Source organism: Salmo salar, chromosome ssa22, assembly GCF_905237065.1.
Source record: "Salmo salar chromosome ssa22, Ssal_v3.1, whole genome shotgun sequence".
Classification (NCBI taxonomy): Eukaryota; Metazoa; Chordata; class Actinopteri; order Salmoniformes; family Salmonidae; genus Salmo; species Salmo salar.
Genome location: NC_059463.1, coordinates 60,355,738 through 60,370,110, shown reverse-complemented (window position 1 = coordinate 60,370,110; position 14,373 = coordinate 60,355,738). Strand labels below are relative to the sequence as shown.

General features: G+C 47.5%; 1 protein-coding gene across 1 annotated transcript in view; it reads left to right on the top strand.

The window, feature by feature from the left end:
* The window catches only part of cenpp (centromere protein P), a 185,194-nt gene that overhangs the window by 452 nt on the left and 170,369 nt on the right, over nt 1-14,373 (top strand). The window contains exons 2-5 of the mRNA XM_014168394.2: nt 46-186; nt 5,642-5,805; nt 9,193-9,281; nt 13,106-13,194. Coding sequence (XP_014023869.2) covers nt 46-186; nt 5,642-5,805; nt 9,193-9,281; nt 13,106-13,194 — 483 coding nt within the window. The remainder of the gene's footprint in view (nt 1-45; nt 187-5,641; nt 5,806-9,192; nt 9,282-13,105; nt 13,195-14,373) is intronic.

The window sequence follows — 14,373 nt, the reverse complement described above, 5'->3', positions numbered from 1 at the left end:
TGCAAGAAGTTGCCACTCTCTAAGCCCCTTTTGATTTCTTTGCAGAATGAAGAAGAGTCTGGAAAAAGTTTACGAGGCTCAAATCAAAGCAGTCCGAGAGGAGATTGCAGCACTGCAAAGCCAACAGGACGAGAATGAACGAGAGATGGTTCTGAAGCTTGCAGGAGGACACATGCAACATGCTCTGTGAGTTGACATTAGGACAGAAATACTCCAACTCGGTCCTGGACAGTGGTGGGAAAAGTACACAATTGGTATACAAGTAAAAGGTACCTTTTTAATAGAAAATGACTCGAGTAAAAGTGAAAGTCACACAGTAAAATACTACTTCAGTAAAAGTCTCTAAAAGTATTTTGGTTTTTAAATATACTTAAGTATCAAAAGTAAATGTAATTGCTAAAATATACTTGTAGTAAGTGTAAAAGTATAAGTCATTTAAAATTTCTTACTAAGCAAAGCAGATGGCACCATTTTCTTGTTTTAAAAATGTACAGATAGCCAGGGGGCGCAGACCAGATCAGAGGCAGTAGGGACGACCAGGGATGTTCTCTGTTTAGTGAGTCCTCCAGATCAGAGGCAGTAGGGATGACCAGGGATGTTCTCTGTTTAGTGAGTCCTCCAGATCAGAGGCAGTAGGGATGACCAGGGATGTTCTCTGTTTAGTGAGTCCTCCAGATCAGAGACAGTAGGGATGACCAGGGATGTTCTCTGTTTAGTGTGTACTCCAGATCAGAGGCAGTAGGGATGACCAGGGATGTTCTCTGTTTAGTGAGTCCTCCAGATCAGAGGCAGTAGGGACGACCAGGGATGTTCTCTGTTTAGTGAGTCCTCCAGATCAGAGGCAGTAGGGATGACCAGGGATGTTCTCTGTTTAGTGAGTCCTCCAGATCAGAGGCAGTAGGGATGACCAGGGATGTTCTCTGTTTAGTGAGTCCTCCAGATCAGAGGCAGTAGGGACGACCAGGGATGTTCTCTTGATAAGCATGTCCATTTTACAATTTCCCTGTCCTGCTAAGCATTCAAAATGTAACGAGTACTTTGTGTGTCAGGGAAAATGTATGGAGTAAAATGTACATTATTTTCTTTCTTTAGGAATGTATTGAAGAAAAGTTGTAAAAAATAAAAAATAGTAAAGTACAGATACTCCAAAAAACTACTTAAGTAGTACTTTCAAGTATTTTTACTGAAGTACTTTACACCACTGGTCCGGGGGCCGTTTTTGGTTTTTGCCGTAGTTTATTCAATTGATTGAAGTTTCATAATGAGTTGATTTATCTGAATGTGTGACGGTGCTCCGGTGAAACGCACGTTTAATTTAATAATAATTTGATTTATTAGAATCCCCGACAGCTTGTCTTACTGGGGTCTGACACAACGAAAAAAGACATCGCAGACAAAATACAATTTACATACATTTTAAAAACATTAACGTGTGTGTGTGTGTGTGTGTGTGTGTGTGTGTGTGTGTGTGTGTGTGTGTGTGTGTGTGTGTGTCTATCAGTTCATACACACAACAAGTAGGTCACATGGGGAGAGGCGTTGTGCTGCGAGGTGTTGTGCTGCGAGGTGTTGTGCTGCGAGGTGTTGTGCTGCGAGGCGTTGTGCCGTGAGGCGTTGTGCCGTGAGGCGTTGTGCCGTGAGGTGTTGTGCCGTGAGGCGTTGTGCCGTGAGGCGCTGTGCCGTGAGGCATTGTGCCGTGAGGCGCTGTGCCGTGAGGCGTTGTGCCGTGAGGCGTTGCTTTATCTGTTATTTAAACCAGGGTTGCTGTTTATTTCAGCAATATGAGATGGAAGGAAGTTCCATGCAATAAGGGCTCTATATAATACTGTACGCTTTCTTGAATTTGTTCTGGATTTGGGGACTATGAAAAGGCCCCTGGTGGCATGTCTGGTGGGGTAAGTGTGTGTGTCAGAGTTGCGTGTATGTTGACTATGCAAACAATTTGGGATTTAACACATTAATGTTTCTTATAAAAAGAAGAAGTGATGCAGTCAGTCTCTCCTCAACTCTTAACCAAGAGAGACTGGTAGCATAGTATTTATATCAGCCCTCTGATTACAATGAAGAGCAAGACGTGATGCTCTGTTCTGGGCCAGCTGCAGCTTAACTAGGTCTTTCCTTGCAGCACTGGACCACACGACTGGACCACAATCAAGATTAGACAAAACTAGAGCCTGCAGAACTTGCTTTTTGGAGTGTGGTGTCAAAAGCAGAGCATCTCTTTGTTACGGACAGACCTCTCCCCATCTTTACAACCATTGAATCTATATGTTTTGACCATGACAGTTTACAGTCTTAGGGTAAGACCAAGTAATTTAGTCTCCTCAACTTGCTCAACAGCCACACCATTCATTACCAGATTCAGCTGAGGTCTAGAACTTAGGGAATGATTTGTACCAAATACAGTGCTCTTAGTTTTAGAGATGTTCAGGACCAGTTTATTACTGGCCACCCATTCCAAAACAGACTGCAACTCTTTGTTAAAGGTTTCAGTGACTTCATTAGCTGTGGTTGCAGATGCGTATATGGATGAGTCATCAGTATACATGGACACACATGCTTTGTTTAACGCCAGCGGCAGGTCATTGGTAAAAATAGAAAATGATGCTGGGCGGACATTAGCTACATGTTTTTACCACGATCCACGACTCCTATGAGCTCCAAGCCCGTTTCTCCAAATCGAAGCGAATCCGTAGTGAAACGAAGCTCTGCAGCCGGTGAAGTGTCATGCTGTGTTCATATGCTAGTGGGAACTAGGAAACGGTCACATTTCTGATTTTGCTGATTCGTTGAACTATAACCAGTTAGGGTGAACTCGGTGGCCTTTGCTGATTTTTAAAGAAAGTAATACAAAACAACTTGTCTAGTGTGAGGGGTTATGGGAACTCAGACCCCTGGAAAAGAGCCCCTGAAGGAACCAAATTGAGACCATCTCGACAGGTGGTTCGCTTCAATACCTCGATCCGGTTCCCTTTTTTAAGTCAATGTGAACACAAAGCTCCACAGGTTCACTTTTCATTATTCCTGCACCTCAAACTGGACTACTGTTATAACCCCTCACACTAGACTACTGTTATAACCCCTCGCACTAGACTACTGTTATAACCCCTCACACTAGACTACTGTTATAACCCCTCACACTAGACTACTGTTATAACCCCTCACACTAGACTACTGTTATAACCCCTCACACTAGACTACTGTTATAACCCCTCACACTAGACTACTGTTATAACCCCTCACACTAGACTACTGTTATAACCCCTCGCACTAGACTACTGTTATAACCCCTCACACTAGACTACTGACATAACCCCTCACACTAGACTACTGACATAACCCCTCACACTAGACTACTGACATAACCCCTCACACTAGACTACTGACATAACCCCTCACGCTAGACTACTGTTATAACCCCTCACGCTAGACTACTGGTGTAACCCCTCGCGCTAGACTACTGTTATAACCCCTCACGCTAGACTACTGTTATAACCCCTCACACTAGACTACTGTTATAACCCCTCGCACTAGACTACTGTTATAACCCCTCACGCTAGACTACTGACATAACCCCTCGCGCTAGACTACTGTTATAACCCCTCACACTAGACTACTGTCATAACCCCTCACGCTAGACTACTGACATAACCCCTCACACTAGACTACTGGCGTAACCCCTCGCGCTAGACTACCGGCGTAACCCCTCACGCTAGACTACTGACATAACCCCTCACACTAGACTACCTACATAACCCCTCACGCTAGACTACTGTTATAACCCCTCGCGCTAGACTACTGTTGTAACCCCTCGCGCTAGACTACTGTTATAACCCCTCACGCTAGACTACTGTTATAACCCCTCACGCTAGACTACTGTTATAACCCCTCACGCTAGACTACCGTTATAACCCCTCACGCTAGACTACAGTTATAACCCCTCACGCTAGACTACTGTTATAACCCCTCACGCTAGACTACTGTTATAACCCCTCACGCTAGACTACTGACATAACCCCTCACGCTAGACTACTGTTATAACCCCTCGCGCTAGACTACTGTTATAACCCCTCGCGCTAGACTACTGTTATAACCCCTCGCGCTAGACTACCGGCGTAACCCCTCGCGCTAGACTACCGGCGTAACCCCTCGCGCTAGACTACCGTGCTAACCCCTCGCGCTAGACTACTGTTATAACCCCTCGCGCTAGACTACTGTTATAACCCCTCGCGCTAGACTACCGGCGTAACCCCTCGCGCTAGACTACCGGCGTAACCCCTCGCGCTAGACTACCGGCGTAACCCCTCGCGCTAGACTACCGGCGTAACCCCTCGCGCTAGACTACCGGCGTAACCCCTCGCGCTAGACTACCGGCGTAACCCCTCGCGCTAGACTACCGGCGTAACCCCTCGGGCCAGACTACCGGCGTAACCCCTCGCGCTAGACTACCGGCGTAACCCCTCGCGCTAGACTACACCCTGAACATATTGGAAATTAACACATTTTCTAGTTCCGACCAGCGTGTGATCGCGGCATGTGGTTGATGGCTTTTACAGCCTCCCGGCACTCTACGAACACTTACGGTTTCCCCGATTTTTCATTTTCTGACATGTTGACCTCAAATCGGCCAGTCGTACTGCTACGGAAGTGCCGCCAATGTGTATGTACTAAACCGATTTACTAAATTGAACAAAAAATATAAACGCAACATATAAAGTGTTGGTTTCATGAGCTGGTGTGGAATATCAAGAAGCTGATTTTAAACGGCATGATCGTTACACTGGTCCACCCCGTGTAATAAAAGGCCACTCTAAAATGTGCCGTTTTGTCACACAACATAATGCCACAGATGTCTCAAGATTAGAGGGAGCAGTGCAATTGGCATGCTGACTGCAGGAATATCCACCAGAGCTGTTGCCAGAGAATTCGAATGTTAATTTCTCTACCATAAGCCGCCTCAGAGAATTTGGCAGTACATCCAACTGGCCTCACAACCGCAGACCACATGTCTGGCATAAGCTACGGACAACGAACACAATTGCATTTTATCAATGGCAACTTGAATGCACAGAGATACAATTTCTGGAAGCTGAAAATGTCCCAGTTATTCCATGGCCTGCATACTCACCAGACATGTCGCCCATTGAGCATGTTTGGGATGCTCTGGGTCGACATGTACGACAGCGTGTTCGAGTTCCGGCCAATATCCAGCAACTTCGTACAGCCATTTATAGAGGAGTGGGACAACATTCCACAGGCCACAATCAAAAGCCTGAACAACTCTATGTGAAGGAGATGTGTCGCGCTGCGTGAGGCTAAATGGTGGTCACACCAGATACTGACTGTTTTTTTTTTTTATCCACACCACTTTTAACATTTTTTTTTTAAGGTATCTATGACCAACAGATGCATATCTGTATTCCCAGTCATGTGAAATCCATAGATTAGGGCCTAATTAATTAATTTCAATTGACTGATTTCCTTATATGAACTGTAACTCCGTAATCCCCCCCATGGGAATCGAACCCACAATGCTGGCATTGCATGCATGGCTCTACCAACTGAGCCACACAGGACCAGTTGATTCATTGATGATGATGATGATGATGATGATGATGATGATGCTTCCCCCGACACACAGGTTGGTCATGACAGGACATCAGGAGAAGGAGACTGGGAAGAGTCAGAGAGACATCACAGCTCACCTGAAGACTGAGATAATGGAGATGGAGGAAGATCTCATCAGACAGACCAAGATAAACGGAATCGTTCTTGCCAACTGCTGTGTGAAGACTGTGGAGAAAAGTAACTGTCATTCTTTATAACTACTCCTTTGACGAGGTCTAGTACTACGGGTAGGGGTAGGACTAGGTCTAGTACTACGGGTAGGGGTAGGACTAGGTCTAGTACTACGGGTAGGGGTAGGACTAGGTCTACGACTAGGGGTAGGGCTAGGTCTACGACTAGGGGTAGGACTAGTACTACGGCTAGGGGTAGGACTAGGTCTAGTACTACGGCTAGGGGTAGGACTAGGTCTACGACTAGGGGTAGGGCTAGGTCTACGACTAGGGGTAGGGCTAGGTCTACGACTAGGGGTAGGACTAGTACTACGGCTAGGGGTAGGACTAGGTCTAGTACTACGGCTAGGGGTAGGACTAGGTCTACGACTAGGGGTAGGGCTAGGTCTACGACTAGGGGTAGGGCTAGGGGTAGGGCTAGGTCTAGGGGTAGGGCTAGGTCTAGGACTAGGGGTAGGACTAGGTCTACGACTAGGGGTAGGGCTAGGTCTACGACTAGGTGTAGGACTAGGTCTACGACTAGGGGTAGGGCTAGGTCTACGACTAGGGGTAGGACTAGGTCTACGACTAGGGGTAGGGCTAGGTCTACGACTAGGTGTAGGACTAGGTCTACGACTAGGGGTAGGGCTAGGTCTAGGGGTAGGACTAGGTCTACGTCTAGGGGTAGGGCTAGGTCTAGGACTAGGTGTAGGGGTAGGGCTAGGTCTAGGGGTAGGGCTAGGTCTAGGTCTAGGGGTAGGGCTAGGTCTAGGGGTAGGGCTAGGTCTAGGGGTAGGGATAGGGCTAGGTCTAGGGGTAGGGCTAGGTCTAGGGGTAGGACTAGGTCTACGACTAGGGGTAGGGATAGGTCTACGACTAGGTGTAGGACTAGGTCTAGGGGTAGGACTAGGTCTACGTCTAGGGGTAGGTCTAGGACTAGGTGTAGGGGTAGGGCTAGGTCTAGGGGTAGGGCTAGGTCTAGGTCTAGGGGTAGGGCTAGGTCTAGGGGTAGGGCTAGGTCTAGGTCTAGGGGTAGGGCTAGGTCTAGGGGTAGGGATAGGGCTAGGTCTAGGGGTAGGGATAGGGCTAGGGCTAGGGGTAGGGCTAGGTCTAGGGGTAGGGCTAGGTCTAGGTCTAGGTGTAGGACTAGGTCTAGGGGTAGGGCTAGGTCTAGGTCTAGGTGTAGGGCTAGGTCTAGGGGTAGGGCTAGGTCTAGGTCTAGGGGTAGGGCTAGGTCTAGGGATAGGGCTAGGGCTAGGTCTAGGTCTACGACTAGGGGTAGGTCTAGGGGTAGGTCTACGACTAGGGGTAGGGCTAGGGGTGGTAGTAGGGCTAGGGGTGGTACTAGGGGTGGGGCTAGGGGTGGGACTAGGGGTGGGGCTAGGGGTGGGACTAGGGGTAGGACTAGGGGTGGCACTAGGGGTAGGACTAGGGGTAGGACTACGACTAGTGGTAGGGTTAAGATTAGGGGAAGGACTAGGGGTACGACTAGGTCTACGACTAGGTCTAGGGGTAGGGCTAGGTCTAGGTCTAGGACTAGGGGTAGGACTAGGGGTAAGGCTAGGTCTAGGACTAGGTTTAGGTCTAGGGGTAGGGCTAGGTCTAGGGGTAGGGCTAGGACTAGGGGTAGGGCTAGTGGTAGGGCTAGGGGAAGGACTAGGGGTAGGGCTAGTGGTAGGGCTAGTGGTAGGAGTAGTGGTAGGGTTAAGATTAGGGGTGGGACTAGTGGTAGGACTAGGGGTAGGGCTAGGGGAAGGACTAGGGGTAGGGCTAGTGGTAGGGCTAGTGGTAGGAGTAGTGGTAGGGTTAAGATTAGGGGTGGGACTAGGGGTAGGGCTAGTGGTAGGAGTAGTGGTAGGGTTAAGATTAGGGGTGGGACTAGGGGTAGGACTAGGGGTAGGACTAGGGGTAGGGCTAGTGGTAGGGCTAGGGGAAGGACTAGGGCTAGGACTAGGGGTAGGGCTAGTGGTAGGGCTAGGGGAAGGACTAGTGGTAGGGCTAGGGGTAGGGCTAGTGGTAGGAGTAGTGGTAGGGTTAAGATTAGGGGTGGGACTAGGGGTGGGACTAGTGGTGGGACTAGGGGTAGGACTAGGGGAAGGACTAGTGGTAGGACTAGGGGTAGGACTAGGGGTAGGACTAGTGGTAGGGCTAGGTCTAGGACTAGGGGTGGGACTAGGGGTAGGGCTAGGGGTAGGACTAGTGGTAGGACTAGGGGTAGGACTAGTGGTAGGGCTAGGGGTAGGGCTAGTGGTAGGAGTAGTGGTAGGGCTAGTGGTAGGAGTAGGGGTGGGAGTAGGTCTACGTCTAGGGCTAGGGCTAGGGGTAGGGCTAGGGCTAGGGGTAGGGCTAGGGCTAGGGGTAGGAGTAGTGGTAGGAGTAGTGGTAGGGTTAAGATTAGTGGTGGGACTAGTGGTGGGACTAGTGGTGGGACTAGTGGTAGGACTAGTGGTGGGACTAGTGGTAGGGCTAGTGGTAGGACTAGGGGTAGGACTAGTGGTAGGGCTAGGTCTAGGACTAGGGGTGGGACTAGGGGTAGGGCTAGGGGTAGGGCTAGTGGTAGGAGTAGTGGTAGGGCTAGTGGTAGGAGTAGGGGTGGGAGTAGGTCTACGTCTAGGGCTAGGGCTAGGGGTAGGGCTAGTGGTAGGAGTAGTGGTAGGGCTAGTGGTAGGAGTAGGGGTGGGAGTAGGTCTACGTCTAGGGCTAGGGCTAGGGGTAGGGCTAGTGGTAGGAGTAGTGGTAGGGCTAGGGGTAGGAGTAGTGGTAGGGCTAGGGGTAGGAGTAGTGGTAGGGGTAGTGGTAGGGCTAGTGGTAGGAGTAGTGGTAGGAGTAGTGGGTAGGGCTAGTGGTAGGAGTAGTGGTAGGGCTAAGATTAGGGGAAGGACTAGTGGTAGGAGTAGTGGTAGGGCTAGTGGTAGGAGTAGTGGTAGGAGTAGTGGTAGGAGTAGTGGTAGGAGTAGTGGTAGGGTTAAGATTAGGGGAAGGACTAGGCAATCCTGGTCCTGGAGTGCCGTACTCCACTTCATGGTTTTGATTTAACCAACATGGAAGACCAGGTGAGTTTAAATTTAGTCCATCGCTCAACTGATCAGCGTAGCTCAGATGTGGTGCCTAGTTGGAACGAAACCCTGCAATACCGGCAGCACTCCAGGAACAGGGTTGTCTTCCCCCGGTCTATACAAAGATAAGGGCTCTATCTCAATTCATCTTTCCACGATTCCTCATCTCCTTGCCACCTCAACTGTATTGGAGGAGAAGGTCCAAAGCTCTCAGACTTTCTCCAATCTGTTTTGGGAAGGAGCCAAGGAGGTGAGGAGCGAGGATGCGAGGAATTGAAGAAAGATGAATAGATTTAAGAGCTAAAGTTTGGGGGATATCTTTGGTATAATCTCATGTTTTTCCTCTGCCCTCTTCTAAGGCGACAAGAAGATGGTGCAACAACACAGGCTGACGGGCCACTGTTCCTTCTTAGACTTCCAAGTGGAGTTTGAGCTCACTGATGTTCAGGTGAGAAGAATGTCTGGGAAGGCTTTTCTGAACTATTGCCTCTGGGGGGTGCTATTGAGCCAGAAGAGGTCCCAGTCATTTCCTGTCCAAGAGAAGAAATGTACGTTTAGGGCCAGGGTTCCGGTCTAAAATAACAGCTTCGACTGCTCCTACAGTTCTGCTTCGGAACTGCAGTTTAACTGACGATGGGTTCAGGTCAGGGCTATGTGCAGGCCAGTCAAGTTGTTCCACACGGATCTCGACAAACCATTTCTGTGTGGACCTCGTTTTGTGCACGGGGGCATTGTCATGCTGGAACAGGAAAGGCCCTTCCCCAAACTGTTCCATAAAGTTGGGAGCACAGAATTGTCTGGAAAGTCATTGTATGTTGTAGTGTTAAGATTTCCCTTTATTGGAACTAAGGGGCCTGAACCCATGAAAAACATTATTCAATTATTCTTCCTCCACCAAACTTTACAGTTGGCACTATGCATTGGGGCAGGTAGCGTTCTCCTGGCATCCGCCAAACCCAGATTCGTCTGTCGGACTGCCAAATGGTGAAGCGTGATTCATCACTCCAGAGAACGAGTTTCCACTGCTCCAGAGTCCAATGGTGGCGAGCTTTACACCACTCCAGCCGACACTTGGCATTGTTCATGGTGATCTTAGGCTTGTGTGCGGCTGCTCGGTCATGGAAACCCATTTCATGAAGATCCCGACGAGCAGTTCTTGTGTTGACGTTGCTTCCAGAGGCAGTCTGGAACTCGGTAGTGAGTGTTGCAGCCGAGGACAGACAATTTTTACGCTTTATGCGCTTTAGCGGTCCCATTTTGTGACTTTGTGGTGCCTACCACTTCACGGCTGAGCCGTTGTTGCTCCTAGACGTTTCCACTTCACAATAACAGCACTTACAGTTGACCCGGGGGGCAGCTCTAGCAGGGCAGAAATTTGACGAACTGACTTGTTGGAAAGGCGGCATCCTATGACGGTGCCACGTTGAAAGTCACTGACCTCTTCAGTAAGGCCATTCTACTGCCAATGTTTGTCTATGGAGATTGCATGGCTGTGTGCTCAATTTTATACACCTGTCAGCGTCGGGTGTGGCTGAAATAGCCGAATCCACTAATTTTGAAGGGGTGTCCACATACTTTTGTATATTTTGTGTATTTTTGACTTAACCATCTATGGTTATCTCCAAAGCTTTGTCATCTTCCATAAATAGCGGGCCGTGAATCCGCCATAGAATAGTTAGAATAAGATGCCGCTCTGGTAATATGGATAACTATTGAAAGCAGCCTACCTACCTTTTTGGTAGGTAGGGCGCTGGCAGACACGGTGCAACCTTTTGGTAGGTAGGCCGCTGGCAGACACGGTGCAACCTTTGGTAGGTAGGCTGCTGGCAGACACGGTGCAACCTTTGGGTAGGTAGGCTGCTGGCAGACACAGTGCAACCTTTGGGTAGGTAGGCTGCTGGCAGGTCTTGGCTGCGGTACAGCTGAGCCAAGTCAGCTTGTGGTCGTGGTTCTCACAGGGGAAGTGAAATGATAGGCTACAATGACTGCTCGTGATCATGCACGCCACAAATAACATATAACTAAGTTCCTTGAATTTTCTTTTGTGAGCTGCCTTTTCATTATCTGGATAGACACTAACCTTACACAAATCAAAGCGGTGGAGCGTTTAGTGAAGCAAAACTTCTGTGGTCAAGACCATTCATCTTGGGGGGACTGGGTTTGCAAAAATACGTATCACACAATTATATCATTTTATAAAATGCCTTCAGAAAGTATTCAGACCCCTTGAGTTTTTCCACATTTTTGTTACGTTACAGCCGTATTCTAAAATAGATTCCTCATCAATCTACACACAATACCCCATAATGACATCGCAATACCCCATAATGACATCACAATACCCCATAATGACATCACAATACCCCATAATGACATCACAATACCCCATAATGACAAAGCCAAAACAGGTTTTTAGAAAGTTTTAGCAAATAAAAAAAAAATACATGAAAAAACATACCGTATTTACATAAGTATTCAGACCCTTTGCTATGAGACTCGAAATTGAGCTCAGGTGCATCCTGTTTCCATTGATCATCCTTGAGATGTTTCTACAACTTGATTGGAGTCCACCTGTGGTAAATTCAATTGATTTGACATGATTTGGAAAGGCACACACCTGTCTATATAAAGGTCCCACAGTTGACAGTGCACGTCAGAGCAAAAACCAGGCCATGAGGTCGAAGGAATTGTCCCTAGAGCTCAGAGACAGGATTGTGTCGAGGCACAGATCTGGGGAAGGGTACCAAAACATTTCTGCAGCATTTGAAGGTCCCCAAGAACACAGTGGCCTCCATCATTCTTAAATTGAAGATGTTTGAAACCACCAAGACTCTTCCTAGAGCTGGCCGCCCGGCCAAACTGAGCAATCAGGGAAGAAGGGCCTTGGTCAGGGACGTGACCAAGAACCCGATGGTCACTGACAGAGCTCCAGAGTTCTTCTGTGTAGATGGGAGAACCTTCCAAAAGGACAACCATCTCTGCAGCACTCCACCAATCAAGCCTTTATGGTTGAGTGTCCAGGTGGAAGCCATTCCTCAGTAAAAGGCACATGACAGCCCTCTTGGAGTTTGCCAAAAGGCACCTAAAGGACTCTCAGACCATGAGAAACAAGATTCTCTGGCCTGATGAAACCAAGATTGAACTCTTTGGCCTGAGTGCCAAGTGTCATGTCTTGAGGAAACCTGGCACCATCCCTACGGTGAAGCATGGCGGTGGTAGCATCATGCTGTGGGGATGTTTTTCAGTGGCACGGACTGGAAGACTAGTCGGGATCGAGGGGAAAGATGAACGGAGCAAAGTACAGCGAGATCCTTGATGAAAACCTGCTCCAGAGTGCTCAGGACCTCAGACTGTTAATTAAACCAGTTTATAAAGTTACCCAGTATTGGAATTAGCTCCCAGCCTAAGGAGGCCAAGTAGACACAAGGCTGTTTGGCTCATCTCAGTCACCAAGAGGTAGAGCTTTGCAACCTGTTTCTGATTAATAAACAATGCGATGCTGGTGGATGGTAACATTCATATACCCAGCCCTGAAACGAAATGTAGGTTGATAACAATTTGTACGTCATATCATAAGGAAAGACACTGCATTCACAGAGATTTGCATGAAGTGAGCAGTTTGGATTTGTCACGTCAAGCCCGAATGTATCATACTTTCACTGAAACGATGATCTGTTGACTTAAATCATTGTGCTACGTCATGGCAAAGCTTTGGCCATCGTCTTTGAGCTCGAAAAGGTGGATATTTGCTGGTTTGGCCATTTTTAATTGACAGAAATATTGTCCAGAAGTTGCCTGTAGTAAGTAGGACCTATATATCTTCAAGGGTTGAAATGGATGAACCTGTTATCTGCGGTCATCAACACAAGGGGCCAGTGTAGATCTATATTTATGGCAGACTGAAGCGAGGGCATGTAGTCAACACAGGAAACAGACACATCACCCTTCAGTTTAGGGATTCTAGAACATTTTGTTTAATGGAAAGCAAGTAGTATAAAGTACAATTTTAGATTTCCAATAGACAACGGTCTAATACTGCTGGTTATAGATGCTTTTAGACCAAACCAATGGACAACTGTCTAATACTGCTGGTTATAGATGCTTTTAGACCAAACCAATGGACAGCTATCTAATACTGCTGGTTGTGGATTATTTTAGACCAAAGTCTGCTTTTGTTAAATAAGTATCAGATCAGTGTATCATATAATTGTATTATGATTGGCTGTAATTGATAGTGTTTAAAGCTAACTGATGTCTTTGACCTTCTCATAGGAGGATGCTACCCTGGTGAGGACGATCACTGACCTCAACATCGTCATGGACAGCACTGAGTTTAAGGACTTCAGTAAATTTGTGTCTGGGTAAGGCCGTGATGTTGAAAAATGTATTCTAACACGTCCCCGTTTTTTAAATTTTGTTTTGACAGTTTTATTACTGTTGTAATACTCGCACTCGATCAATAGCGATCAATATCTTTACTGTCAGGGTATAAAGACACACTGTAGGCCTAACTACTTACCGGTGCAAGTCATTACAAACGCTAGTTTGTTTAGGACTCTACTAAACGCTCGTTTGTTTAGGACTCTACTAAACGCTCGTTTGTTTAGGACTCTACTAAACGGTCGTTTATTTAGGACTCTACTAAACACGCGTTTGTTTAGGACTCTACTAAACGGTCGTTTGTTTAGGACTCTACTAAACGCTCGTTTGTTTAGGACTCTACTAAACGCTCGTTTGTTTAGGACTCTACTAAACGCTCGTTTGTTTAGGATTCTGCTAAACGCTCGTTTGAATCAAATCAAAATCAAATCAAATGTATTTATATAGCCCTTCTTACATCAGCTGATATCTCAAAGTGCTGTACAGAAACCCAGCCTAAAACCCCAAACAGCAAGCAATGCATGTGAAAGAAGCACGGTGGCTAGGAAAAACTCCCTAGGAAAAACTCCCTAGGAAAAACTCCCTAGAAAGGCCAAAAATCTAGGAAGAAACCTAGAGAGGAACCAGGCTATGAGGGGTGGCCAGTCCTCTTCTGGCTGTGCCGGGTGGAGATTATAACAGAACATGGTCAAGCTGTTAAAATGTTCATAAATGACCAGCATGGTCAAATAATAATAATCATAGTAGTTGTCGAGGGTGCAACAAGTCAGCAACTCAAGAGTAAGTGTCAGTTGGCTTTTTCATAGCCGATCATTGAGAGTATCTCTACCGCTCCTGCTGTCTCTAGAGAGTTGAAAACAGCAGGTCTGGGACAGGTAGCACGTCCGGTGAACAGGTCAGGGTTCCATAGCCGCAGGCAGAACAGTTGAAACTGGAGCAGCAGCACGGCCAGGTGGACTGGGGACAGCAAGGAGTCATCATGCCAGGTAGTCCTGAGGCATGGTCCTAGGGCTCAGGTCCTCCGAGAGAAAGAAAGAGAGAAAGAGAGAATTAAAGAGAGCATATTTAAATTCACACAGGACACCGGATAAGACAAGAGAAATACTCCAGATGTAACAGACTGACCCTAGCCCCCCGACACATAAACTAATGCAGCATAA